At 42.7% G+C, this 27,382-nt stretch overlaps 1 protein-coding gene across 1 annotated transcript; it reads right to left on the reverse strand.

Moving 5' to 3' along the window:
- Positions 1-21,595: 21,595 nt before the first annotated feature.
- Positions 21,596-25,422, reverse strand: mafba (v-maf avian musculoaponeurotic fibrosarcoma oncogene homolog Ba). The gene has a single exon (XM_053317528.1). It carries the CDS (start codon positions 24,962-24,964, stop codon positions 23,738-23,740), a length of 1,227 nt encoding a protein of 408 aa, XP_053173503.1. The 5' UTR covers positions 24,965-25,422; the 3' UTR covers positions 21,596-23,737.
- Positions 25,423-27,382: the final 1,960 nt, after the last annotated feature.

Below are 27,382 nucleotides of genomic sequence, written 5' to 3' on the forward strand. Positions count from 1 at the left end.
TTTGCATAGCAGAGAGTAGAGGGAGAGAGACAGAGCCAGAGAGAGAGAGAGGAAAGGAGAATAGGTAGGTTAATCCATAACTGAAGCATGGTACCAAAACCAATCAGTTACTTTCAGTATCTAAACATTTAGAACTGATCTGAAATCAACTTTTTGTAATGTGTGTCGTACAAAACTTAAAGGCATCAAGAGAGGTTAGATGTAATACCTTAGGCGCACACTTTTGACACATTGAAAGCATTCACAGCGTTGCCCTCCTGTACCATGCCGGAAGTATTTTTGTTAACTAAAGAAATTGGAATTAATGTCCTTTTTTCTTTTTCATATCCACACACCTGGTTTTGGAAAGTTACAGAAATTGTCAGAGCCGAGGGCTTGCAGATTTTGTCCGAAGCACTTTGTTTGAAACACACTGACCCCCATAGCTACACATTTACTCAGTTTAAAGTGCTTCGGCCAACAACCAAAGAGCTCTTAACGTTTGGTTTCCTGTCTGTCACTTCAGTATCCTCTATCCAATAAAAGCAAAAATACCCAAAAATGAATCTTTAAAAAGCAATGGAAAATAAGTGGGCAACACTAATTGACTTACTGGAACACTCTGGTCTTCATTCACACAAGATGTTACACAGAGTGAGTAAAAGCACAATATACAGATGGTGAATATTTGTCAATTATGCAGTGAGAATTAGACACATAAAAACCTCTTTACATTGTGTGATTCTTGGCTATCTGAGATAAGCTTAGTAAATTCTTTGGTTGTCAATAAAAAATGCTGATCTTAGATCACACTGTGAGACTCGTTCACTGAATGTTTAGCTTTGGTGTACAAACCAACCGATCAGAATACCACATGGCCTGCATGATATTTTGCAAGTGCCTTTTTTCAATAAAGTTTAGGGGGGAGACTCTCATTCCCCTAATACATCCAATGAAGTTTGTGTGACTTTATGGCATTTTCAAAATGTGAGCATCGCACGTCAAAAAAAAAAACCCAATTTATATATATCAGTGCAAAGTAATCCATGATGTATTTATACTGCTTTCTTGCTGTGCATTTCTCAGTCATGGTCACTCTTGTGGTCCAGTTCTTTCTTATCACTTCCAATTTTGCAACTTAAATCAACTCTCTTTTCAATATTATACAACTTTCATGGTTGTATATTTAAAAATTATAACTATAATATATTATTTTTGTTTGTTCTTAAAATGTGGAATGGAGCACGGCCTGCTGGGAAAGGGAGAAAAGTTTGCAAATTGTCCAATTCACAAAAGTAGACAACATATTTCTGGCGATTTTCAATTCATAATTCACATCTACTGCAGCGAATATTTTTTCTGGAAGTGAGCACTGTATCACTGCGACTTCAAGAAAAAAAATACAGAGGACATGACCTCGGTGTCCTCAATCGTAGCTACGGCCATGGTTGCAGGTGGATAACATGAGCTGATGATGTGCCTCTGCTTTCATATACCTTTTTTCTGGTCACATAATAGGGCTGCAGTTGTCGTGACACAGTCTAAACGCACCTAAAGAGACCCGCTTTGAAAGGATGCTGCTCTCTGGGGAATGTGGAAAAGTGTAAAACAGACAATGAAATCAAAGGATGAAGGGGAACAAGAGGGCATGAAAACATCAGAAAAGCTAGTTTTCCGCTCTTACTGTCTTCACTCGAGGATACTGAGGAGTAATTAGCAGCTTTAGATCAATATTTAGTGATTCATGGTTGTTTATCCCTCCAACGCCATCATCAAACACATACATGGACATTCACATATTGAAGTCTAGACAGCCGGGGAGAGCAGATACTTTGTTAACCCCCGTCCATGACCAGAAGGCACACCACAGACCCACCTAACATTACCACAATGCAACTGCACATTACATCAGGAACACACACACAGACACACACACAATAAATAAATCATTTACATCCATTCAAAGCTGTGTGTTGAGTTAATTTCAAAAGACATGGTGGGAAAGATTGAGACATTTGCCACCAGTAGACCACAATCCACACTGAGCTTCAGCCTATAAGTCAACAACCACAGGTGGCGGCGTTGGGATGCTGCATCGCTGTTATAATACCCCGCAGGTTTGCATAACAGTCTAATCTGCTATCTAACCTGCAGCGGGAGAGTGTGTGAAAGATTCCCTGTCCTGCGCTGTCTTGTGGCTTATCTGAACAGCAGGACAGATGTTTCCATAAGCATCCATGACCTTTTCTTTGCTCAAGCTATCTCTGCTGCTGCCTGTCTGTCCTTCTCCTCGTGTCTGGGTTGCTTTCTCCTAGTCTCATTCTCTTATGATTGACCTTTTTTATTTTTTTTATTTTTTGGTTTTCCCCGTTTTTTTGTTGTTGTACTATTTCCTGTGAGACCAGGAAAGCCCCATCAGACAAACGGCACTGCCCAATACACTCATTCTCTCTCTCTCTCTCTCTCTCTCTCTCTCTCTCTCTCTCTCTCTCTCTCTCTCTCTCTCTCTCTCTCTCTCTCTCTCTCTCTCTCTCTCTCTCTCTCTCTCTCTCTCTCTCTCTCTCTTCATCTTGGTTCAGCAGGCTATGTAAACACACTGGGTGGACTACAGCTGGCGTGGAAGCAGAGCTGTGGGATATAGTATGTGTCTGCGTGTGCGTAGGTGTGTACATATTTATGTGAGAGCATGCAGGCATATGCGTGGTAGAATGAGGAGTGACGAGACATTGACCAAATGAAGGAACAGTGTGACTGTGTGTGTGTGGAGTGGGGGTGTGAGCCATGAGCTACCGAGGGACTTGGACACTGGCGAGGAGGCTCACAAAGTCTGGAGCTTGTGGGGGTATTGAATGGCTCATTAAGTTGGTGTGTGAGTGTGTGTGTGTGTGTGTGTGTGTTCGCACAGCTGTGGACGGCAGACACTGCTGCACAGGAAAAGGGGAGTTGGCCTGAGACCTACCCAATCAAAGAATGCTTTAAATCAAAGTTGTTGTACTTGTACTGTTGACCGCTGCTGTGTATTTTTAGCGTAATATGTTGGATTCTGTGGATGCATGAGTGTCAGCACGCCTCTCTGTACAGTCCCACAAATTTGTGTTTGCAGAAGGAAATACCTTGACAGGTTTTTGGAACACCCGCCTGGGTACCCCCTCTCCATCTCCTACTTTCCTCCCACTCTTTTTCTCCATCTTCTCTCTTCCTTTGGTGTAGTTTTTGGTGTTATTTTACACTCACACGCCCTTCCTTGAGCTTAGAGCAGCACCCTCCCTCCTCATTACTGAGGTTGTGTAACTGACATTCGGTGATCAGAAAATGTAACATTTAGAAGATTGTAAATCTAATTTTGTGACACTACTGATGGTCTTACATCACTATCACATCCCAAAATAAAGTTTACATAAAATAAATAAATACCTAATGGAACTTTTGGCATCATTAATTATCTTCAAGACAATTAAATAAATTAGATTTTGGCTCTGCATGAAAATATTCCTGTCCTTTTTTGTTCTCACTTTTCACACTTTCCCTCATACTTCTATTATTCACTTTTTATCACACAATCAACACAGACAATTTAACTGCAAGAGAAAATGCGCTCACAGTTTTTTTAGCGACAGATGTGTCAAAGTTCAGTCATGATGAAAAGTGACATTCCGAAGAACTCACAGAGACGGGAAGAGTTACTCAAAGGCCACAGGAAACAGGAAGTAACCAAGGATGAGCTGTACAAGTCACTTATGGTTACTCATGAGGAGACTTTAGAAAGTTGTCAGAAGATGATATGGAGGGGGGGGGGTTGAGGGGTAGGTTTAGATTCAAATTGTGGGTGAGATGAAGGCATGGAGTGTGTGTCGACAAGCAGGCTGAGAGAGAGTGGAGCCTGTAACTAGTTTTCTGTTGAAAGGTCAAAGTCAGGCCTTGGATTTGAAATTGAAATGAAGTGTTGGTTTGGCACTGTTCCCACCTCAGTACTCTATGGAAAGAGCGTGTGTGCGTGTGTGTGTGTGTGTGTGTGTGTGTGTGTGTACAGCACCGCACCACCTGTGTACATATTTTGTCCCCATTTCCCATTGATTTATGTGTATTTGGTTTTGTTTTGCAAGTACATTGGGTAAAAAACGTTTAATTTTATATACTGTACATTTTACTTCATATTTTCCGATTCAGACATATTCCTCTCATTGAATTCAGATTTACTACTTTCATGTTACGTCATCGCCACTTTCCCACTGATTAATATAATAAACCAGAGAATCATTTTAGAGTGTTTGTGAAGCTCAGAAAAATGTATTTATCGTTTCAGAGCTAATATTTTTGTACTGTTCGTATATGGGGGGAAAAAGTATTTTTAAGGCCTAATGCAATTGTAACCGTCGACATTTGACCATAATCCCTGCATTAAAAAAACCCAAGAAGTAGCAGCTTGTCCTGTCTACATGCCAAGGTGTTCTTGAGCAGTCTGGATAAAAGCTTTGTATAAATGCAGCCCAGCCCTAGAATGCCTAAGTCAACACTCTTTTTAAATCCACTCATCTTTCAACGTTTTCAAAGCTACAATATGTGAGTTATCTTCAATATATGCTCATTTTTATCCTCTTGTGGCTCTGCAGAAGGATTTACAAAAAATATAATATAATGTAAACAGATCTTCCAGCAAGGCAACGCTGACATAATATGACATCACCTACAAGTACAAGCTGTTTGTCACTGAAAAAAAAAAACGACTTTACAGGTTTAAATACGCATTTGATGAATTAAAAAAGGTCCAATATTGACTTTTTTAGTATTTTGAGAATATAAATAAAGGATCAGTTAATGTCTGACCCAGGACAGCGACTTTCATGTGATATGTCAGCTGCTGATGGAGCTAATATAAATATCTACCAGTAAAGGACTTTCCTCCAGGCAAGTGGTTAGTCAATTTGCAAGCTACTGCTTTAAAAATAAACATTGTGAGTCTTAACAAAAGTAAAGACAGGAACTACATCAGGGGCAGTTTGCAAATCAGTTTCTTTACGCATTAGGTTGTCAATAGCTGAACATCTGTTCATGCCTTGAGAAGTAGATGAAATCAAATGTCCACAAGTTTCCAAATCGCAAGGATAAAATGACAAGATCCAAACTGTGTGGTTTTCATGGACCACTGTTGGGCCATAGAGACTTAAGCCCAATATTCACCGGGTGTGTCAGCGATGAGCGTCTATCTACATCCAGAACATCTATCTTCGTAGCCAACTGACACATGATAGAAGCACCAAAAACCAAAGAAAATGACCAAATCAACTAAATTTGAGCAAGTTAACAAAATCGGGCTGTTTAGGTGTGCCACTACAGTAATTACGGTAGCCTAAAGGTACTCGTTCGGATTTGATTGGGCTGCCGCAATTACTGTATTAACATTGCAACTTCATTTCAAAAGGCAGATTTCTCTCCCAGAGCACGCTCCACTCCGCTGCCGTAACGCTCCTGGTGGGGATTGACGCCAGGCAGAGGACGGAGCAAAACCGTGGTGCAGCCATTCCGCTCCGTTGACGGACCCAGTGGAAATCAAGGGTTAGACTACGTTAAAGGGATAGTTTGGGTTTTTTGACATGAAGTTGTATGACATCCTCACCATCAGTGTCATGCATCAGCAGTGGCTTTTCCCCCACTGCGTCCTGTGAGCAGAGTTCTGGCCCACTTTTGGTGTTGAAGAAAGTAGTTCCGGCTAGTTCCGTGAAACAGCTGATGGAAAGGTGCACAGCTGTCAACAGTCAGCAGCAGGACACGAAGGGAGGGAAAATAGGGCCAGGTGATTGTGAGGTCTTTACTTTTCTATGGACAACGATTTTGTGATGCAAATGTATTACTGTTTTGAACGCATATTGTGTTTCGAAGCAAAACGCTTCATCTTTGTGATCCCAGAAACTAGCCGGAACTACTTTCTTCAACACCAAAAGCGGGCCAGAACTCTGCTCACAGGACGCAGTGGGAGAAAAGTCACTGCTGATGCACGACACTGATGGTGAGGATGTCATACAACTTCATGTCAAAAAACCCGAACCATCCCTTTAAGACTGCAGGCAAGAGTGGCTCAAATCCATTTTTTTGCACGTTAGATCTGGTTTTTGGTTTTTGTTGTTTCTTTCATAACAGTAACAGCACAGATCACATGGAATCTGATCTTTTCAATTCTGAGCCACATTGGGACACTTTTATGTGTAGTCCTAAATCAGATACAGGTGATTTTTTGCAATGCGACCTCAGTCTGAAGAGTATTATCAGAATGAACTGAAACTGAAATTTTCGATGAAATCTGTTTCTGTGAAGTCATGAACGCCATGATTCCATGATTCCATGACTCCACAGACACCTCTGTACAGAAGTAGCAGCCATTGCCCCGCAAAAAGCCATAATTAAAAATCGTCGTAGTCGTAAAAATTGTCTTTGTCCTCATCTTCACTATCATCTGCTCACAAACTGGCTCCTAAATTGAACTGTAAACACTGACTTAAATGGACTCCATGTTTACTTCCGTATGATAGGGTGCTGCACGTGACTTCTTACCAGCCAAAAAAAAAAGGAAAAAGATCTGAACAATAAATCAAAATTGAGCACTAAGAGTGTTAACATAGCCTAACATACTGTAATTTGTCACACAGTTATGTGTTGAAATCACATTTTTCTTCTCGTGTGGAGCTGAACGTTTGGGTCAGCCAGCCTCTGTTCATCCATTTGATTCCTTGGAGGTGAAACAGTCTCCAGCACGATGATGTTGATAAACGCTGTAAATCGATTTGTAGTAGTCCCACAGCTGGGATTACACTCTCATCTGTGGACACTTCTAGATTTTCTGAGTCTGGCATCAACAGGTCTCACTCTGCAGAAAAAGTTTTCCTCTTCACTCGTCAGGAGAGGAGAGCAGTGAGTGCAGGAACACCAGCAGTTTCTCTGAGGTATCTGTTACTGTACAATGACTTTCCTGACGTTCCTGCTGCCTTTCTGCCTCCATTCTTCATTTTTCTTATTTCATTTGTTTTATTCTGTCTCTGTGAACTCCGGCTCAAATAAATACTCTGGGCCATCCAAAGTGAAATGACTCATGATTGTCCTCCTAATAGTCCACAGGATAATCTGTCATTGCACTAAGTTTTTTTTAGATTCTTAACAATCTAACAATGGTGAAAATCAGCCTCAGACATGTAAATAAACCAGGGTGTCTGGATGAATATGTGGGTGGTTCAGTTAGCCAGCAACTCCTCCGGATGTAGTTCTCCATGCAGTTAGCCATAAAGCTGCTGTAGGTGGCTAGTTCCTGTGTTCACCTTCATTCAGACTCACAAACAAACTTTGGAAGCATTTCATGTAAAAATCATGTTTATTTAAGATGCATTGATACGCTGATGCAAGTTGCCCCGACAGCTGTCATTATCTCAATCACTCCCAATCTGAATATCCAGAATCTCGGTAACAGAGCTGCAGAAAACAAAGTTAGCAGGACACATAGAGTCAAAACTGCCACGTTCATGGGAAATACATCAGGTTCAAATAAACCAGAATTTTCCAAGAAGGTTAGCAGCTCAAGGCTACATTAGCTGCTAGCATAATACACTTGAATCAGTGGAGTTGAGTTAACTGATTTGAGTTGCATTGTGGTTAATATATATTCCATGTTATGACAAGGAAGAAGAATACAAGAAAAGAAAAAGACAGTATCTCTGGTTCTGCTATCTTCAGCCCCAAGTAATACATTTCCTCATGAGTCCTCACTTAAATAAATGTATTGGATTTCACATCGCTTACTTTGGAGCACAAAAGGCTTTATACAACTTTTTTTTCAACACATGCAGTAGTACTCTCCAAAACCTGAAAACAAACTGGTGTGTAAAGTTGGTGAAATTGTCCTGTAACTATGTTGGTCTGCTCGACTTTCCAGTCTGTGAGTGATAGCACTACTGACAATTCTGGGACTGACAGACGGAGCCGACTGAGGGAAGCTGAGGTGCTGTTGAGCAGTGGATGGATAGCACAGGGTGAAATGCGGAGGCGGGGGAATGGCTGCCTGCCAGAGCCCAGCTCCAGGTGCAGAAAATGGTAGGGGGAGGTGTCCTTCCTCAGCTCCCACGTGGAGGGCACAAGCCCATACTGAACATCCACTGTCCCAGTACCCTCTTCTGTGGGGCCACTGCTCTCACACTTTTCTACCTCATTCACCTCAGCTGTTTCCCTGAGTGTCGCCCTCAATTGCTCCTGGTTTCTCTCCCAGTAGAAAACAAGTCTGTGCCAAACAGAAGAAAGAGGATTATGTCAATTAAATAGTATGTGCTGCGTGCCACAAATCACACACACATGTTCTCTCTCTCACTCTCAACTCTGCCTGTCTCTCTCTCTCTCTCTCTCTCTCTCTCTCTCTCTCTCTCTCTCTCTCCCTGTCTCTCTCTCTCTCCCTGTCTCTCTCTCTCTTTCTCTCTCTCTCTCTGTCTCTCTGTCTATATGTTGGATGTCGCCAGAGTTTTATGGCTCATGTGTGTTGTGACAGTGTGAAAGGCACAGGAAGGAAAGGCCGTGCTTCCTCTGATGCTCCTGCTGCTGTGGACCAGAGGAGATAAGAACACACACACACACACACACACACACACATGGATGCACACACAGCCATGAACAAACAATGACAACACAGATCCATGCTGCCTGCACTAACACCCCCTCCCTCCCCACCTCCCCTGCAGATCAGCTTCCACGTGGTTTGGCCTTAATCAACCCTCCTCCTCTAACCCCCCCCCCCCCCCCTTCACCTCACACATTTTGGTTTGTTCTCATCTCAACAATTTGCACTCCCCGGTCCAACTCAAAGTGTTTGAATTGGCAGCACAAGATGACCACTGGAGGCTGTTCATTGCAAATAGGCAAATAATCACTGCTCAAATTAACACTGAACGGTTCGAGTTGGTGATACAAAGCAATCATCCTGCCTGCTCTGCCATAACATATCAGTTGTAATGGAGTGTTTTCTCCTTTCGTGTCATTGGTTCATTAATGCACGTGTGGTAGAAAGGCACACCCTTTAGTAATAAATCTAGAACTTCCTGAAAAGTGTGTATTCTGTGCTTTCCGGGGTGATACTGCTGCTGAGAGTGTGTGTCTCTGTTATTTTCTGTGTGTGAGTGTGTGCCCGCTGACGTAAGCCCCTCTATCTGATGATGCCCTTCTAATCCCCACAGTGATGTGTCATGAATATGGAGTTTAAGACTCAAATCCGCAGGGATACACAGGCTATAGATAGCATTGCTCCTTACACACACACACACAAAGCACACACCTTCAGCGGCAGTCCCACTCTGCCTGCACAGTCTACACACCACTGCTGACCCTCGTGACGTTGCAGGGGCAGAACAGGGAGAAGCCAGAAAGCAGTGATTAAGATGAAAGTAACAGAGTCAGAAGAATTTCAGTGGATGTAGGAAATAAGTGAGGAATGCAGAAAAATAAAGAATGTGCTTATGAAGCTGTGGATTGGCGGTGACATTTAAAGGATAACTTTGCTAATACAACTTGAATCCTATTTTCGTAGTTTCGACCATAATTCCTATTGGGAAAAATAAAAATGTATCCACAAAGCTAATTACCGAGATCAGGGAAATCAGGTCAACATCTTTTTAAAGGGGACACATCATACTTTTTGTGATTTTCTCTCATTTTTATACTGTTTGCTGATGATGTTATATCTGTGTTAAACATGGTTGAAGTTACAAAACCTAATGTGAAGATATGATGTGAAATGTGAAGGATAAAAGTATTTTTTTGCTTTGTCCACTTTAGATATTTCCGATCGGATTTGGGCTCCAACATGTATAGTCATAATGGAGAAGTTTCCATCTCAAATAAAGTATGCGAAAAATAAATGAAATCCTGTTTGTTTACTTAGCCTCTGTGAGTCTGCCAACCAGCAGTTTCTAGAAGCTCGTCAATCGGACCAGAGTGTGCTACTTGGCAACGGACCTTAAAGAGACAGGAGCTAAAACGGCCTGTTTCAGACATAGGCTGAACTGAAGAGCTGCATAAAGAGCCAGCATTAAGTAAATAAGGAGTTTGAACTGTAAATCGTGCAGAAATATTCCAGTAGAGCCCCAGAATATAAATATAGACCTGGAAATGTACATGTTACGCTTGCTTAAAGAGGTTCAGTGCAAGTATGGGCAAAATCCCCAGGTTTGTCAAACCTGCTTGGAAGAGAAAATAAAGCTGAACAGTAAAATTATTACACAAACACTGTAAACATCCATCAGTTTCTTTTTCCAGACTGACTTCACTTTGACCGACCAGTCTCACTAGAATCAATATCAACTTCTTTGTCCAAGTATATTCACATCCAAGGAATTTGACTCCAGTTCTCAATTCTCAACTGTTAATAATCTTTGACAAGCCAACCAAACAACAAGCTAAACAGCTATAAATAAAACTCAAACATCAGGCAAAACGCTATACAACAAACTCTATATACATGTGATATGACTTTTCAGGTTTACTCGCCTAGGGATTTATTTAATCTGGCAAAACATTTTACCTGTTCATAACCAGTCTTATCGCCGGACTTGGTTTTTTTTTTGCCCTATTTGTATTTGCCACAGTAATTGTTACATTCTGGGGACATCGCTACAACAAAATCAACCCTACAATAACCAATATAAATGATGGCCACAGCTATGAAATCACTGAAGTAGCAATAAACCTGAATTATCCTTGAATATCAAATGAAGCACTGCGCATTACTGTGCATTGTGTGATTACAGTTATTAAACCATTCATGTCACAAATAGGTGAAATTACCAACTTGTGTTAATTTGCCTGTGTGTGCATGCGTATAAATGTGCGGTATGTGTTGGTATTTAGACTAAGCGGTACAGGAAGCTCTTTATGTTTAATTGGAAGCAGTAATCTGGAAGTGTGTGTTTCTCAGGTTATTGTGGCCTGGAACACCCAAAGATATGTACTGTAAGTGATAAAAGACATAATGTAAGTATAATCATACGCTCTGCCTTACCCTGACACACACACACTCTCACACACACACACACATCCCACCACGCCCCAAAAGCTTGCCAACCCATATGGCTTGGGGATAATAAACTGAACAGCCAGCAACACGTCTCCTGTGCTCCCGAGCCAGGCAAGCCAAAGGAATGCACATCCCTCCAAGTTCACTCCTTCTCTATATCTGCCTCTTTCTCTTTTTTTTATTTCCTCTGTCTGTTTGTCATTCTCTGTCTTTTCCTGCACGACTCTGAGGCATTGAGTGAAGGACCCTCTGTTAGAGGGAAGAGGTATGTGTCTGAGTGTATGTTGGCATCCGAGTGTGTGTTTGTGTGTTCGAGGTGTGCCAAAGAAACCAGTCTGACGAGTCTGTGAAGAGCTTGCCCTTGGGATGGAGGGAAGAGGGGAAGGGAAGAGAGGGGAAGTGGGATGGAAAAAGGGAGGGAGTGTGAGGATGAAATGAAAGGGAAAATAAACAGTTATGTGAAGGAGAGAGGGAACGGGGGAGAGATGATCTGGAAGGAGGGAGAGCGAGCTGGATTTAGAGGAACTTTTGCTTGGTGGAGTTTGCAGCATCTCCCCTTCTAATCGCCCTGTGTCTGAAATGCCAAATCTGAATGTGACCAAACACACCTCACACTCCCCCACCTCCCCTTGTCTCTTCTTCTGTCATCCCCCCACCTTGCCTTTTCCTCCCAGGCCTCCCACCTCTTTGTCTCTTTATGGTGCAGTGGGACAGCCAGTGAGGCCTGCGGCAGGAACGCTAAGCCCGGACCTGGATTTGGAGCACGGCTGCTCTCGGTTGAGCGGGATCCAGGCCCCCTGAGGGCTGAGGGGTGGGAGCGGAGGGTGGAGGGTAGAGGTGGGGGTGTTGGAGGAGGTAGGGAGGAGAGGGAGGAGAGCAGCAGCAACATAGGCAGTGAGCAGTACAGTTCTGGATCACCTTCAAAGAGCTCCAATCCCAACGGAGAGACTGGATTCCTCTGCGGAGAGAGTGAGAGAAAAGGGGGAGGGTACTAAGGGAGAGAGAGAAAGAGGGAAAGACATGGGAGACAAGAGACAAGGGGAAAGTGTGAAAAGAGAAATGAAAAAAAAGTGGTTTGGGTTAGAACTTCTTTCCCACTCTTTTTCTCCCTCCCTCTTTTTCTTTCTCCATGGCATGCATGCACTTGCCCTTCATACAGCTGGCTACACTGAGATGATCTATCTGTGTGCTGGAGCAGGGAGACATGGGAAATCTGGCCCGCACAAAGGCGTCGTTGTGCCTCCCTGGAGCTTCCTTTAGGGGCCGGCGTGTGTGTATGTACATCAGTGTTTGTGTGTGTGACAAGGAGGAGTAGGAGTTTTACCTTCTCAGGCCCCCACCCCCCACCACCTACCAGAAGGTACTCCTAACGCAGATGTATGCACACACTCCTAAATGCACCTCCAAAATTCCAAGGACGTTGCAGAACCGGATCCAGGAGTCTCATTCTTGTGCATGTAGTGTATAACTTTCAAGCTCTGCTCCTATAAGCCTCTTATAGCCTCCTGAATCTTACTCACTAACCATACAATGCAAAAGAATGTGTGACAATTTCAGAAACATTGTATTTGTTCCACCACAGTTGTGCTCATTCACTTTTTGTGAATTTAATGGCAAAAGTGCATTTTATGATATGTGTACTTGTGTATTGTGTGTTTCTGTGTGTGCATCAGTGACAGACCTTCATCCTGAGTCTGGGTCAGCAGTTTGTTTAGCATCAATTAGAGGCTCTGTGTTCCTCAACGCAAGCGTGAAGGGAGAATTAACGTGCAGTGGCACATTCCCACCAGCGTATTATTACATGCAGCACCTCAGCTGGAGCAGTCCTAGCGCGTGTTTGTTCATGTGTATATCTTCATACGTGCGTACACGCACATACAAGCGCATGCGTGCATAGGTAGATTATTCAATTTCAGAAAGTGCTTTACTTTTCCATTTTTTCCTCTTCTCTACTTCTGTCGTCTCCTAGCGTTCCTCTCCTCCTCTCTCTCAAGGACTATGGTCTGACCACAGTAATTTCCCTTAGTCTCTGCTTTGCCTAGCAACACACTGCACATAGTTTCCATAGAACATGCATTTAATGGGAGAGAAGATATATAGATACTGTAGAAAGTCTCTTGTAAAGAAAACAGGGTCTAAAGATTTCCTGCCCTGCTCAGAAAATCTGAAAAACACGTTTAGTGGCTTTTTTCTTACAGGCATGTAGTAGAAGGCTATACAGAGAATAGAGAGACTTGAAACAGGGCTAATATCATCTCTACAACAACATTAAATACAGCATTGGTTATAATAAATGAAACGCCAGTGTAATTGCTTTTCCCTGTGGTGGTGGGTCATGCTTTTATTGTCATGGTTTTGGTGCAGCCTTTACACAAAGAGTAATTATTGTTAACAGAATGATTCCAATGATTGTTGAACCCTGCATCCTTGTAAAGTTAGTAAAACAATTCATCTCAAACACTGTTTAAAATAAGAGTACTGCATTGGCTGCTTGAAGATTCGGCCAGCCGTAGTCCGACCCGGCCTAATTCAGGCCAGAGCCCTGCCTGGCTCGGCCAAAAAAGTTTTTCCACCGGAAGCTTAAAGCCAAACTTCAGAACTGTCTGGCTCTCTATTAAAGCCAATCAAAAAGTCAAATTTCCTTGATGTGGGAAGAACATGATGACCAAATGTAAAACGTTTTCTCAGATCCAGATTTTCCTGACAGGTGGGAACATTGAAAAGTTCTGCATTACCAATTTGGCTTTTATAGTCTCCACAAATGTCTGTCCAATACAGTCAAACATAGCAAGCTAGCAAGTTGCAACCTGTTGACTTGCCATCACTTGTGGTGTGTGTGTGCGTGTGTGGGTGTGGGTGTGCATGTGTGTGTGTGTGACAACCTGAGGGTAAAATCATTTTGACATTGAAACCTACATTTAGTAACATTGGCTCTTCTATAGCACAAGCCTGAAAGCGGGCCTGAACTTGGCCTAAATATCCTCAGGTCATTTTGACCATGTGCCAAATAGGATCATATAGTGATATTCTATTATTATGTTACATATCATGCTATTCCAATCATTTTGGAGCACCAACACATTCAGACATGTTTATAGAGCCATTGTTTTATTTGAACAACTGTTCCAAGATAGATATGCATCATTCATGATCATTCAATGTTATTATGTTAGAAGTGATTAGAACATGCCAAACCCTCTTAGGGATTATTGGATTGAATCCACGCCAGGAAATGTGCCACACACGGGCACAACATTGCCAAAATCCTTCAGTTTGGCACTGCCTATGCTTTTTTTTACTTCACACTGTCTGCATGAACACAGAATATAGTTTCATTTCTTTTGTGTCCTTTTTTGTACTATTTGATGGGGGATGGGATGTCAGTGGGCCTTTGCCAGGAGAAAGGTTTCCTGGCTTTGCCAAGGTATGCCCTCCTCCCTTTCTCTCATGTGGAGCAAGGCTCTATACTTGCTTGTAAATAGTGAGATAAGTGTGGTTTACCCGTAGCTGGGGTGTAAGGTGCACTCAGCCCCGCCCTGACATGTCTGTGCCAAAGCCCAACAGGGGTGTAATTACCTGAGACTGGGTCAGCACTTTATTCTGGGTAAAAATACCTGCCTACTTATAGAAGGGGAATAGAGAGGGGCAGCTCCATGCAAAGGGAAGCCTGTCTTCACACACCTAGCCAGCTGCCCCTCTATGTTGGGTCATGCTCTGGTCGTTTCTCCAATTTTCCTTTAGAAGAAGCATATAGCATTACTGAAGTCTGTCATGTGGACCCCCAGATAAAACCTTTCCATCTTCTTCTTCTGCTTTACATGGCTGCAAAAGGACTGACCTACAAAACACTTTTACACACGTCCAATATTCCACTCTCTACCTCTAACCACAGACGACTTTCAGTCCAGTACCTTTCCACACTCTCTGTATTCCCCTACTCCGCCCCTTTCACACCACATCTGTCTCTCTGCCCTCCGAGTCAAGGACAGAGAGGGCCAAGCAGACATGCAGAGGACAGCTCTGCACCAATCAGGAGACGGAGAGCGCTTGTGTCAATTAAATGGTATGTGCTTATGCCGCAAATCACAGACACATGTTCTTTTCTCCCCTCCCACCCTGTGGCTGTTGCCTCTCTTCTCCACCACCTAATGCAGCGTAATCATCCTCATTACCTAATGAGACCCTACTGTACACACAAACTCTCCTTCTCGCCCCCTCCCCATTTCACCCTTCCATGAACACACGTGTATAAAGAGCAGCCACATGCCCACAAACAAATGGATGCAATACACAACCTTTTCAAACTCTACATACACCACACTATCAACAGTGTAGCTCCCACTGCCACAACACTGTAAAGCCTCTAATGCCACAGTAATACTATTGTAGTGTGTATTATCAACAGGACAGTGAGCACTGAATTAGGCTGGCAGCTGGGGAGGGGAGAACCCCCTCATTAGCTCCCTTCAATGTATCTACTTCCCCTAATCTCTTACAATAACATAATCTCTTTAAAAGTGCTGCAGCTTATGTCCAATCTGCTTAAAACCTGACACGTGATTGAGGTCAATCCCCAGTAAACCCCAAACTGTGGGGTCCCAAGAACTCCATACAACACCCGCAGCAATATAAGTACAGTCTGTGCAGATATTACATTTATGTTTCGGACTGTGCAGAATATTACACAGCCATGAGGCATATACTAGAAGATGTGTATGTGTTTTCTTGATTCAAACATTTATCTCCCTCTACATAACAAGCGCCACTGCCAACCTTATACTTTCAGACAGACAGAGCCTGGCCCAGCGCTTGCTTTTGCCTCTGATCCCAGAGCAGTTTGTATCCTTTTCACAGTCTCTGTTCTAATCTCCCTGGTAGTCGAGCGCAGTTCTGCTCTTTTTGTTTTTTGATGTTTTTCCATAGTGTCTCTTGCCTCCAAACCACTTACAGATGTTGGCAGCGGGGAACGTTGTGGCAACTCCAAACGAGGAAATCTAAATAGAGATCAGGCTGTAAAATCAAAAAGAAGGCCCGCAGAAAGAGAAAACAAGGGGAAAGAAGGAGAGCAAACGCGAGAATGAGGTGAATGGGTGAGGGAGAAAGCAGAAAGCAGTGAGTGAGCATTAGTGTAGAATTAGTAGAGAAAGAAAAAAACAAACTTACTGGGCATGTTAGAGTGGTGATGTGATTTGAGGGCAGCTTTTTTTTGTTTCGTCTGTCAAATTTGGATTCAAGCTATTTCTGGTGTTGCTGTCACACAATCGTATCTTCTGATGCTTTTCCCAAACAGTAGTCTTTATTTTAAAGAAGTCATCAGGCAAAAAGGCACCTGAATAACATTTTAACATGAAACATGCAGTGCCAGTCAAAAGTTTGTACACTTTTCCATTCAAGGGAATAGAAAGGTGTGTCCAAACTTCACACTGGTACTACTGCAGCTTTTCAATAGCTGATAATGGATCCTCTTAAAATTGTTTACGGTTTAAAACCACAACTTCATATTCTCCTTTCCAGTTACTGTTCCCCTGGCATGTTTTTCTGTTAAATAGCACTTATAGCATACTGCCAATTGAAATTTACAAAGGCCTACTGGAAAACTATTTGGCCGTGTTGAAGGTAGACTTGGCCAGTGCATTAGTGGTAGCTCCATGTTACCTCCCTCCACCTGTTTTACAGGAAGTAGCCTTGTCCCGGTGGATGAGAGAGGAAATGTGTTGAAATGCCACATCCTGCTCCAAGCTCAAAGTCAGAGTTCACTACAGCTAATGCTTATTATGTCCAGACACCTCCTGGGGAGAAAAAAGAGCTCAGAGAGAAAAGTGGCAGTGTGTTTGCAGTCATACCACTCCCTGCACGGTGATTGTAAAGATGAGTGACCTGTCTCTCCAATCTCTCCTCTCTCCTTCCCTCCTCTTCTTCTCTCCCCCTGCACTTTATTTATTAATGGACCCATTCAATTATTTACCTCACATCTTAGGGCGACAACAGGCCAGAGCGCGGTACACAGGGTGGAGATGATACACATACACATTCACGTAGCATACTGACAGTGCTCATCCAAGGTAGTCCAGGTACTCAGTAGAGTTAATTGACTGGTAGGCTATAGAGCTGATGTGTGTTATACTTATGCTAAATAGGAAATCATCTTTAAGGACATTTTATACACAAAGATAATTGGCTTTTTTTCTTTTTTTTTTGGGCTGCCACTCACATCTCTGATTTTATTCATCTGTTAAACATTTTCCCAGAATCCAAGGTGACGTCTTCAAATTACTTGTTTTATCTGCCAGTGGTGTAAAAATCATACATATTCAATTGTGTTTGATATAAAAACAAGAAATGTAGAAATCCACAACATAAGCTGTTCTCAGTAAAAAAAAATTGCATTTTTGGTTCATAAATCACGTCAACGATCCATAAATTATCAATCTTGAATTTCTTTACACAGACTAAATATTTTGGCACTAATTGGATCAGATTGCAGGCGCAGGCTCCCATGATGATCCTGCATTTTTTTTCTCTTCCATTTGTAATATTGTCAGTGAAAGTCAGCAGTGCTTTGACAGCAGCAAGAGATTTTCATATGTGTGTCCTGATGAAATATGGTCTATATACCTTTAAATTTCTGAGGTGGGGGGGGGGGGTCTCTGGTGTCCTGTTTGCAGTAGAGGTTGATGGTTCAAACGTATCATTGACCGCTTGGTGTCTGCTCTTATCTTCTCCCTCTGGCCTTAGCCCTGCAGTGGCCAGACATGGATCAATCCCACCCGGAATTGGGTTTCACATCCCGGAAGCAGAGATGTACACATGGGTCACTTTCATCGACTCACTGCGGCCATGGTCATAGGTATCCATCATACAGACCATTGACTGGTTGTGACCATGAAGATACACATTCATCACAAAGAAGGGCTGCGGTGGACGAGGTTAGCGGGAAGCAGCGGCTACTTCTCGTCTGCTACCGTGTGGAAATGGAGCCTTTTTGAGATATTGTCACTAATGTTGATGTAATCACGGTACGCCGCGGTAACGTGAACTTGCAGTTACAAAATCATTTTTGTTGTAGAGTTATGGTCAAACATTTATTATATGTCAAATTATTCTATCTGACAAATATGATTGCCCACATCTAAATTTAATGTGCAAAACAAAATAATTAACCACAAACTGTAATTTTAAATACAGATCTGTGTACACATAGACAGCTCCTTATATTTCCAATTCCACCTGTTCTACTCTGTGTGTTAGTCAAAGGAGTGATGTCATTATTTGTATGTTATTATTTGGGTTGCATCTTGTGTGTGTATGTGTGTGTGTGAGTGTGAGTGTGTGTGTGTGTGTGTGTGTGTGTGTGTGTGTGTGTGTGTGTGTGTGTGTGTGTGTGTGTGTGTGTGTGTGTGTGTGTGTGTGTGTGTGTGTGTGCTTGCAGTGTGTGGGATGTTACAGGCTGGAGATGAATAACAGATGCAGTGACGCTGACTTGATCTGAACTCCAGACAAGGCCGGGCTCGGCTGAGGATTGAGGGAGAGAAGATGACGGCGAGGAAGGAGCAAGATGAGGGAGAGACGAGGGGAAGATGGTGAAGATTGATTGCCATTGACTCGGGTCCAGTGCACTGAAAACTGTCAGATTCCAGCAGCCAGTCTGAAACACACGCACACACACCTATGAGATGTGGTGAATACTTGGAAACCGCAAGCGACTGCTTTCAGCGCCTTGGACACTGACATCAGTTTGAAAGTAAAACACAAAGGCTAATTAGAGCAACACATTTTTTTCATCCCCTGCTTTCATTGTGCTTTCACTGGCTTTTGAACACACTCAGTAACTGGTTAATTCTTTCCAGTGTGTGTGTGTGTGTGTGTGTGTGTGTGTGTGTCTGTATGTGTGTCCCCTGGGTAAAGCCTGCTTTAATTCCCCAGGAAATCATTGTGATTTAGAGTAGCAGGCAAGTCACTTCCAATGAAAGTCAATGGACTGCTGGTGTTGCAGGGAGATGGACTGCTTGTGTGTGTGCATGTGTGTGCCTCAATGGAATTTTTAACCATACAGAAGCTAGTGGTAATTAAAACAACCATATATGGTTCTGCAAAAGGAATAAATACAGTAAAATGAACACAAAGATGACTTCACGCTCTATTACAAATTATGCAAGATGCAAATGTGTTCCTGGTGTTTCATGTCTGAATGTATAGAGCAGAGAGAAATGTGCAAACACACTTCAGAGACTTTGAAATACCTGCAGCAGAGCTAATACTAACGCTGTGAGAGTGTCTAAAAGCTGCTGAGCTGCAGTAGCTCACAGGGTATTGAGCTTTAAAATGTTGTGGGGTCCAGGCGACAAACAGAAGCCGGCCACGTTTGAGGCTGCCGTCCATAGGCTCATCAGTGCTGCTGCTGCTGCTCGTACAAGGAGCTGGAGGTGGAGGCTGGCAGAGCAGGCTGAATGCAGATAGGATCTCTGTGGGGGGGCGTGAATGTGTGATCGGAGACTAAAATCATTACAGTACGCCTGGTCACTGTGTCCTTGGCTTTTCCGCTGAGCTGAGGCTGATGCGTTCCTCTACTTTTCCCCCTCTGCCTTTTTTCCCCTTTACTTTCTCTTTACACAACACATTTCTCTATGAAGTCTTACACATCATTGGTTCTCAACAAAAACACGCTCTTCACAAAATTTTAAAAAAGGTTCCTGCATGTAAGAAAATGACAAAAAATTGTCCTGGGGCTGTCATCTCTGCAAGAATTTAATCATGCACATACTGCATAATTCAAATAAGTCAGCAAAGACGCAAATCAGTGAAAATCCAACAAAATATTACACAGATACACCTCACTGGGTCAATTTGTGTTATGGGTCCATCAGATTTCAATACATTATTACCATTCTCATTTTTTAATAGTGAAATATTCATTTATTACTTTTAGTTATTTATTATAAAGGAGGTGTAAACAGATTTTGAGCCTATTTTGTGAAATTGCTGACAGCTTAAACTACTGCATGGTTATTTTGCTTGATTTCGTAGCCTGCATACGCTTTTCACTTTCAGTTGTGTGCGTCCAGCTGAGTCTCAGCAAGTGTGGTGAGTTCTGAAGCCATAATAGACCATATGATACTATACATAATACACAGAGCCTGGTTTCCTCTTTTCCTCCACACACACACACACACACACACACACACACACAGCAGCTTTTATATAAAAATCTAAAGAATAAGGTGAGAATGATCCCCACTAGACAATAAAAAAAACAGATGTGTTTTGTTATTTTGTGTTATTATCATAACTGTAAATATACGTCTCTTTCTCCTGGTTCACCCCAGCTGCACTCATGCCCCCAGGCTGCAGTGGCTCTGTTCAGAGAGAGAGAGAGAGTGAGTGAGAGAGAGAGAGATAGAGAGAGAGGGAGAGAGAATGTAAACTGGACTCGCCTTCCCCGGGTCTCATTGGTTGATTCTCTTCCTAGCGGTTTTGTCCTTGAGAATGTGCAGACACGGGGCAGATAATGTTCTGACACCAGAAACTCTAGACCCGGACCTGATCAACACTTACTCCCTTCTTCTTCTCTGCTCCTATTGTCACATTATCTGCACATGCACATTCAAGAATGACAGTGTCTGTTGATAATTGTGCGTCGAAATGTGTTTTAATGCTTAACGCTTCACGGCCAGTTGTGAAGCAAATGTTATTGTTTATTGAGGGGGGGCTGTTATCCCTGAACTTGATAAATTGGTCACATATTTGCATGCATTTCTAATATGCTGCAAGCGTGTTGACACATGGCACTCATAAACTCCATTAATGTTAACTATAAAAATATCAAACCCGCAGGCGCGCACACGGGATTATTTTGAAGTTGAGGTCTGGGTTAGCGCATTAGGAGACAGGGTCGGAGTTTTTTTTTTTTTTTTAAGGCTCAAATTGTGTAACACCACACCAGATCAAGCCTGTAAGTGTATTCAAAGTCATGCATTCCGAAACTCCAAAAATTATTTCAACACTTAATGTAAATCTGGGGTTTTTCGTCTCTTCTCCGGTATGTTGCAAGGTCAAAGATCTCCTTTTACCGTGCGCTCCTGTAACGGCGGGGTTTCTGCAGAAGTCAGCATGCCAGCAGAGGCCAGCAGCATGTATAGCCCTGACATGTCTGTGCCAAAGCCCTGCAGCGCCATATAAACGGCAAGACCCGGTGGAAGTCCTGATCTAATCACAGCAGGCTTTGATCCAAAGTTTCCACATGATTCTTAAGTTAGAAAATAAAATAAAGGCCACGGACAGTTTAGAGGTCGGTGCAAAATGGTTCTTAAAAGAGAAAATAATTTTCCAAAAGCTCTGCATAAAATTCTGCCTCTTAACTGTTAGTGCTGTGGCTGCAATCGACAACCTGTTCTTTTTTATTTTTGGCAGAAAAGTGAGTGTGCTCTGGCGCGACTGTCTCTGCAGCGTGTGTGTGTGTGTCTGTGTGTGTGGGGGATAATTAATTAGTGCTAATGTGTTGCTAATATGACTCAATCTGCACATGATTTTGCCATCACATCACAGATCTGTCCTATGGGTGCAGAAAAAAACTCTGAGAGGGAGTTATTGCCATTTGAATGACTTTAATAAGCAAAATAGGAAACAATTTCTTCCAAAAACAACCAAAAAATAAGACAAAACAGAAACCAGCCTGAATGGAACAGTTCAAATTTAAGTGTTTAACTATTATTTATATAAACAGGATTGAAAATTGATCCCCATCATCGCAAAGTACATGGAATTGGTGAAAACAAAACAACAACCCGCTGCTGCAGTTTCAGTTCGATTTCAACACAGTTGAATCAGTAAAAAACGAAAGATTGTTTAAATGCATGACTTTTCAACAATAGTTTAAATGCAAGCACCATGCTTATTCGTTATGATCTGACAGTTGTTAACTTAAATCATGAAAATAAAAACTTTAACTATGCATCTGGCCAGCAGAACCAGAATCATCAAATAATAATAAAACACAAGACCAAGACAAAAAAATGTATTACATAACATACACATTGTTTTCATTTTGAGAATTTGCACCACCTGAATCCCCTTTTTTACTGACCGGCAGAAAAAAAATCAGGAAAACATAGAGCATTAATAGTCAAACCTTGTATTAAAACGCTTATCTAAATATTAACTCTAATAAATCTCCTGACAAGTATGTTGCTGCACTTCTTCTAAATATTGTTTAAAAAATATAAATCATCAGTATATGAGGCCCAGTGTTGAAATGCCACAGGTGGCCGCCAATCGGAATGAGACCTTTGCAGTGGATTCTTGGAGAGTTAATACAGCACTTTCTGAATTAGAGCCACAAAAGCCACGTGTAATTGAAAATGACAGAGAGCATGTGCCCACATTATACTGCTGTTTAACAGTACGTAGAAAACTTGTAACCTCGCCTTGGTGCGCAACAGCCTCTTCTGTGCAATCTGGGTCCAATAATATTGTGGCCACATGTTTTCAGCTTCACATGTGCCCAAATATTACTCTCAAACTTGCACGTAGGCCTTACTTGAATAATATTACAATATAAGTATCATAGTATGTCTTCCTGGAGGGAGGTTTGCACAAAATTCAAAATGAAAACTGAACAAATAATTATCCAAAAAGTGCACTTGACACACAAAGTTTGTTGTATTTAAATGCAACTGGAAAAAATGCAATCCTGTCACAATTATTACCCTAGAATATTAAAAAAAAATCATAAAATCATAAAATGAGATAAAATCACAACACAAAGAAAGAAAGAAGTTCAAACCAGCCTCCTCAATCTTGTTGTGCAGTTTTGCGGTTGCATAATATTTACAAGCCCAAAGAAACCCACACCATATGATACTGCACCGGCAGTCCTGCTGTTCTGTCCCCGCTGCATTTCTCTAACCCCCCAAAAACTATGGAGAAGCGCAGATCAACAACATGCTCTTAATATACACGAGAAGATGAAAGTACAAAATAGAAATTATTACCGTACATGTCCAGCATGCAGGATTAATATTTAATGCAGATTTTTTGTTTCAATATATATTCGAATATAACCAAGCAGGCAATAAATCAATGAGATGTTGCATAAAATGTCCCAAACCCCCCCACCCTCCCACCCCCCAGGTTAGTAGACAGAAGTTAAATTTGCATAAAGTGGAGTCTTGCTTTTTGGAGATTTTTACTCCATCTATTATACGGGCCCACTTGTCGAATGTGAGTCTCAAGTGTTGCGGGCTGCGAGGCCGGGCCTACTTGTTGTTTCATAACAGTGTCATCATTTTTGGAGAACAAAATTACAAGACAACTGCCTCGACGCCATCCCACACTACTTACAGATTATTAAAAGCTGTAGCCTCAAAGGAGGGGGAAAAAAAGTTCATCAGCCGATCCTCCTCTTTGAAGAAAAAAAAGTCTCTTCACTACAAGCAACTAATCTACAAAGATGCTGCGACTGATCAGACACTCTAAATTGCTCTTTGTATCTCAGTTGACACGTGGATGGAGAGATGATTATATATGAGAATACTATTCGATGGATTATTCTTCTAATATGAATATAGGCTAATTGTTACCGTTATTAGTATAATCATAAACAGTATGGGAGGTGTGGATTATCATCGTTTGTTCATCAGCCAGTCAGTCATTTGTGGAGAAAGGAAAGATGGGGGGTGGAGGGGAAAGTTTGTTGTGAGGGGTTCACAAGAAAAGGCTTATGACAACTCACATGAAAAACTCTGGTGATGAAGGGTTGTCACTGGTTGAGCCAGCCTCGCGAAACCCGTTATTGGCCCCTGACCCCGTCAGTTTCTCACACTTGAGTTTGTAGGCGTCCCTCTCCCTTGCCAGCCGGCTGATCTCCGCCTTCAGCTGCTCCACCTGGTTCATCAGCTGCGTCTTCTCGTTCTCCAGCACGTGCTTCTGCTGCACCCGCTTGAACCGGCAGGACTGTGCGTAGCCCCGGTTCTTCAGGGTCCTCCTCTTCTGCTTGAGACGGATGACCTCGTCCTTGGTGAATCCCCGTAGGTGTCTGTTGAGCTCCCTCACCGACATGGACACCAACTGGTCGTCAGAGAAGCGGTCCTCCACGTTGAGTCCGCCCCCGGAGCCGTGATGCCCCCCCGACTGGCTCAGGTGGCCGTGTGGATGGTGGTGATGATGGTGGCGATGGTGATGGAGCGGCTGGTGTGACTCTGGGGAGACTGGGGACGGGCTGTCGGGGTCCTGACTGTGGTGATGGTGGTGCTGGCTGTGTGGGTGGCTGTGTCCGCCGGGGTGCCCGGACAGTTCATCGGCGTGGTGGGGGATGCCCCCAGCATATGGGTGATGGTGCTGCTGGCCGTGGCCATGGTGGCTGTGGTGGTGATGCGGGCCCCTGTAGCCCTCGAAAGCGCCTTGCTGCTGCAGCTGCTGTTGAACATGCGGAGGCGGAGGGTGGCCGTGAGCTGTGGCTCCAATAAGGGCCTCCACTGCGTCCTCTGGGGTCAGGCTTAGTGTCTGCGGGTCTATCTGCTGGTGGTAGCCGTTGTTCGGCATCCAGTACAGCTCCTCTAGGTGGTTTTTCTGCTCTGTGGGGCTGAAGCTGGGTGAAGAGGGCACCGAGCTGCAGGGTGTACTGATGGGGGTGGATGACACAGAGCCTTGGGGTTGGAGACGGTTACACTGGCGCACCCCGTTGCGCTCAAGCCCTGCCAGGCCTTCCTTCTTCACGTCAAACTTCATCAGGTCAAAATCATTGACATATTCCAGAGCCAGAGGGCTGCTGGGTAGCTCCGGGCCCATGCTCAGCTCTGCACTCATGTTGCTGTCGCGACTTTTTTGCAGATATGCAACTGTACTTGCAAGCGTCGCAAAAACTGACTTATTAATCAGCGTCTCTTCTCCCCTTTCTTGTTTCATGCAATAGTTCTTTTGGCTCCTCCACCGCTGCGCACTGACTTGCTGTAGCATGAAACACCGTATGATTGGTGGGGGGAAAAAAAGGAAAACGAAAAAAAAGTAGTGGAGGAAAACTTTCAGGCTAATGCTCTGCTCTCGGTTTGCGTCATATAGCCTACTTCTACTGGGATAATCTGGCAGAGAGACCAGGCAGGAGGTAGAAAGCAATGCGCTTCAGTGCAAAGGGAAAAAAAAGAAGCTCAGTCCTTTTCAGTAGAAGTGTACTCACAAAAAAAATCTACATAAATAGGGTATAATAATAAAAGAAATACCACGTTTGTTCGTTGAGACGGGCACCAGTCCTCGTTGCAACTTCTTGGTTGTAAGTCCTTTTTTTTCTCCAGGAAAATAATAGGAGCAAATAAGCAGAGTAAATAGGGCGTCTGATTTTCGCTGAGAAGCCGCTTTTCCAGCTCTGCACCGCAGAGATTCAAAGGCTCGCCTCTCTCACTCTCTCCCACTCTCTGGTATCCAGCAGACTGCGCTTGGAGCCAGCCAGCGCTTTATCCTTATAGCGCACCGTGACGTCGACCTGGAAGGCAGGATCCGTAGCGCTCAACTCTCCAATGGGAGCGGGACTCGCGCTGAAATAGAGGAAGAGAAGGAGGAGGAGAACAGAGGAGAGGAGGGCGCACAACACAGTCTTGACAGCTACAGACAGTCAGCTGACCGAGTTCCCTAAAAGCAGAAGGTGGGAGGAAAGTGGAGGAGAGGGAGAGAGAAATGCCTCCACTTCATGGACACTATCCTCGGCTCCGGTGTAACGCAAAGCTCCCTGTCTCTGTCTTCTCTTATGACAGACCTTAATGAGAGTCATGTGAGTGATTTATTGGCCATAGTGCTGTAAACTTAAAAAACATCTTTTAATAAAACTCATATGGCACAACACTCCCTTAGAAAACCAATATTAAAACTGTAACGTGAGAAATTCAAGAATGACTATTGTTCCAGTTGTTTCCAAAAGCACAGCTGTCTAACTGTCAAGAAGAATATTGTCATTTCGTGACAATATTTGTCATTAAAGTGCTTGAAACAAATTGATATGATTTGGAGACTAAGCTTTTTCTTTTCATTTTTAAGATTCTAGATTAAATTGACATATTTGACTCTTTAAATTACTTTTTTTCCCTTTCTCCCCCTTTTTTTTTTGAAGATTGTATCTTCCAGCAAATACATATGCAGTTCATCATCATAAAAGTTGGGTCTTGACCTTTCTCACAAACAAGGATACAATGTATTAGCCCGTAAACACACTTTGCTTACATACACTTGATCCATCTTTGGTCAGTATTTTAGCTCATAAATAAGAATCACAATAACATCTAAGCACCACTTATGTTTGTGTGATCCTCAATAGTGACAACACAGTAACCTTCCTGCACTGAACTTCATGCACTAATATTTTTGCCATGATACCACCAAAACAGTCCAATATATATTTTTATAATCCTCCACAAGTATTACTGTGGACTGAGTCTATTTTTTCTGGTAAAAAGTAAGATGACTTTGTCCAGAGCATGTTATTACTCCCAGATTCCCACATCAGGCTGCTCTTGGCTCGGACAGTCTGTTTTACACCGGGCAGCATTACAACATGGGAGGATTCACCAGAAAACAGGCTCAAGGCTGCCCCTGCGTGGGCAACACACGAACCGGTAAAAGCTGCTCAGATGCTCCTCACAGATTTCCCTTTTTATCTTGTGCTTGGATTTTTTCTTTTTCTTTTTAAATCTCCGCGCTAATTGCTTGTTTTAAAGGTCACATCCAGCAATTATGACTGACAACAATTAATCCCTATCACCTCAGTCTCATAAACACTGGGTGTCATATGTTTAATCACCTCACTGACACTAACAGGTATAGGGTGATCGCCCAGGATGTATACGCGCATCATTGATTTGATCTTTATTTTTAATTGTCCCGCGAACAAAAAAAATAAAAAAAGAAGAGAGAGCAAAATGTCTCGCTTCTCTGCAAAAAAGGAAACTGCTTGTAAATGAGTCCATTTGAAGGATCGATTGGATTATCATTTCCTTTCCACCTCATATCCACGGTTGAGCACAGCCGCGACCAGAGCATATTGATCAGGCTGGATGTAAGAGGAGGCTGCCATAGATGAGATCCGATAATGAAAGGCTTATTTGTTTGTTTTAAATTCTTAATCGGTCTGAGTTGTAAGGCAGTGTATCAATAGATTAACTCTTCATCCAACTCACGCCATAAATCATAACCTATACTCACCAAGTCATAATATCTTAATATGGTTTACAATATTGAAATCTATTTTTAAACCAAATTCAAGTGAAAGTTTTGGTAATTTAATTGTTGAAAAACGTAAAGATACAAATATAAATTCTAAAATCTTAAAATGATACATTAAAATTACACGTTTTAAAGGGAATATCAAGACTTTTATAAGCATCCAAGCAT

Source organism: Scomber japonicus, chromosome 4, assembly GCF_027409825.1.
Source record: "Scomber japonicus isolate fScoJap1 chromosome 4, fScoJap1.pri, whole genome shotgun sequence".
Taxonomy (NCBI): Eukaryota; Metazoa; Chordata; class Actinopteri; order Scombriformes; family Scombridae; genus Scomber; species Scomber japonicus.

Coding starts and splice junctions, on each gene's coding strand:
- mafba (XM_053317528.1), bottom strand. CDS start 24,964: ATGCTACAGCAAGTCAGTGCGCAGCGGTGGAGGAGCCAAAAGAACTAT.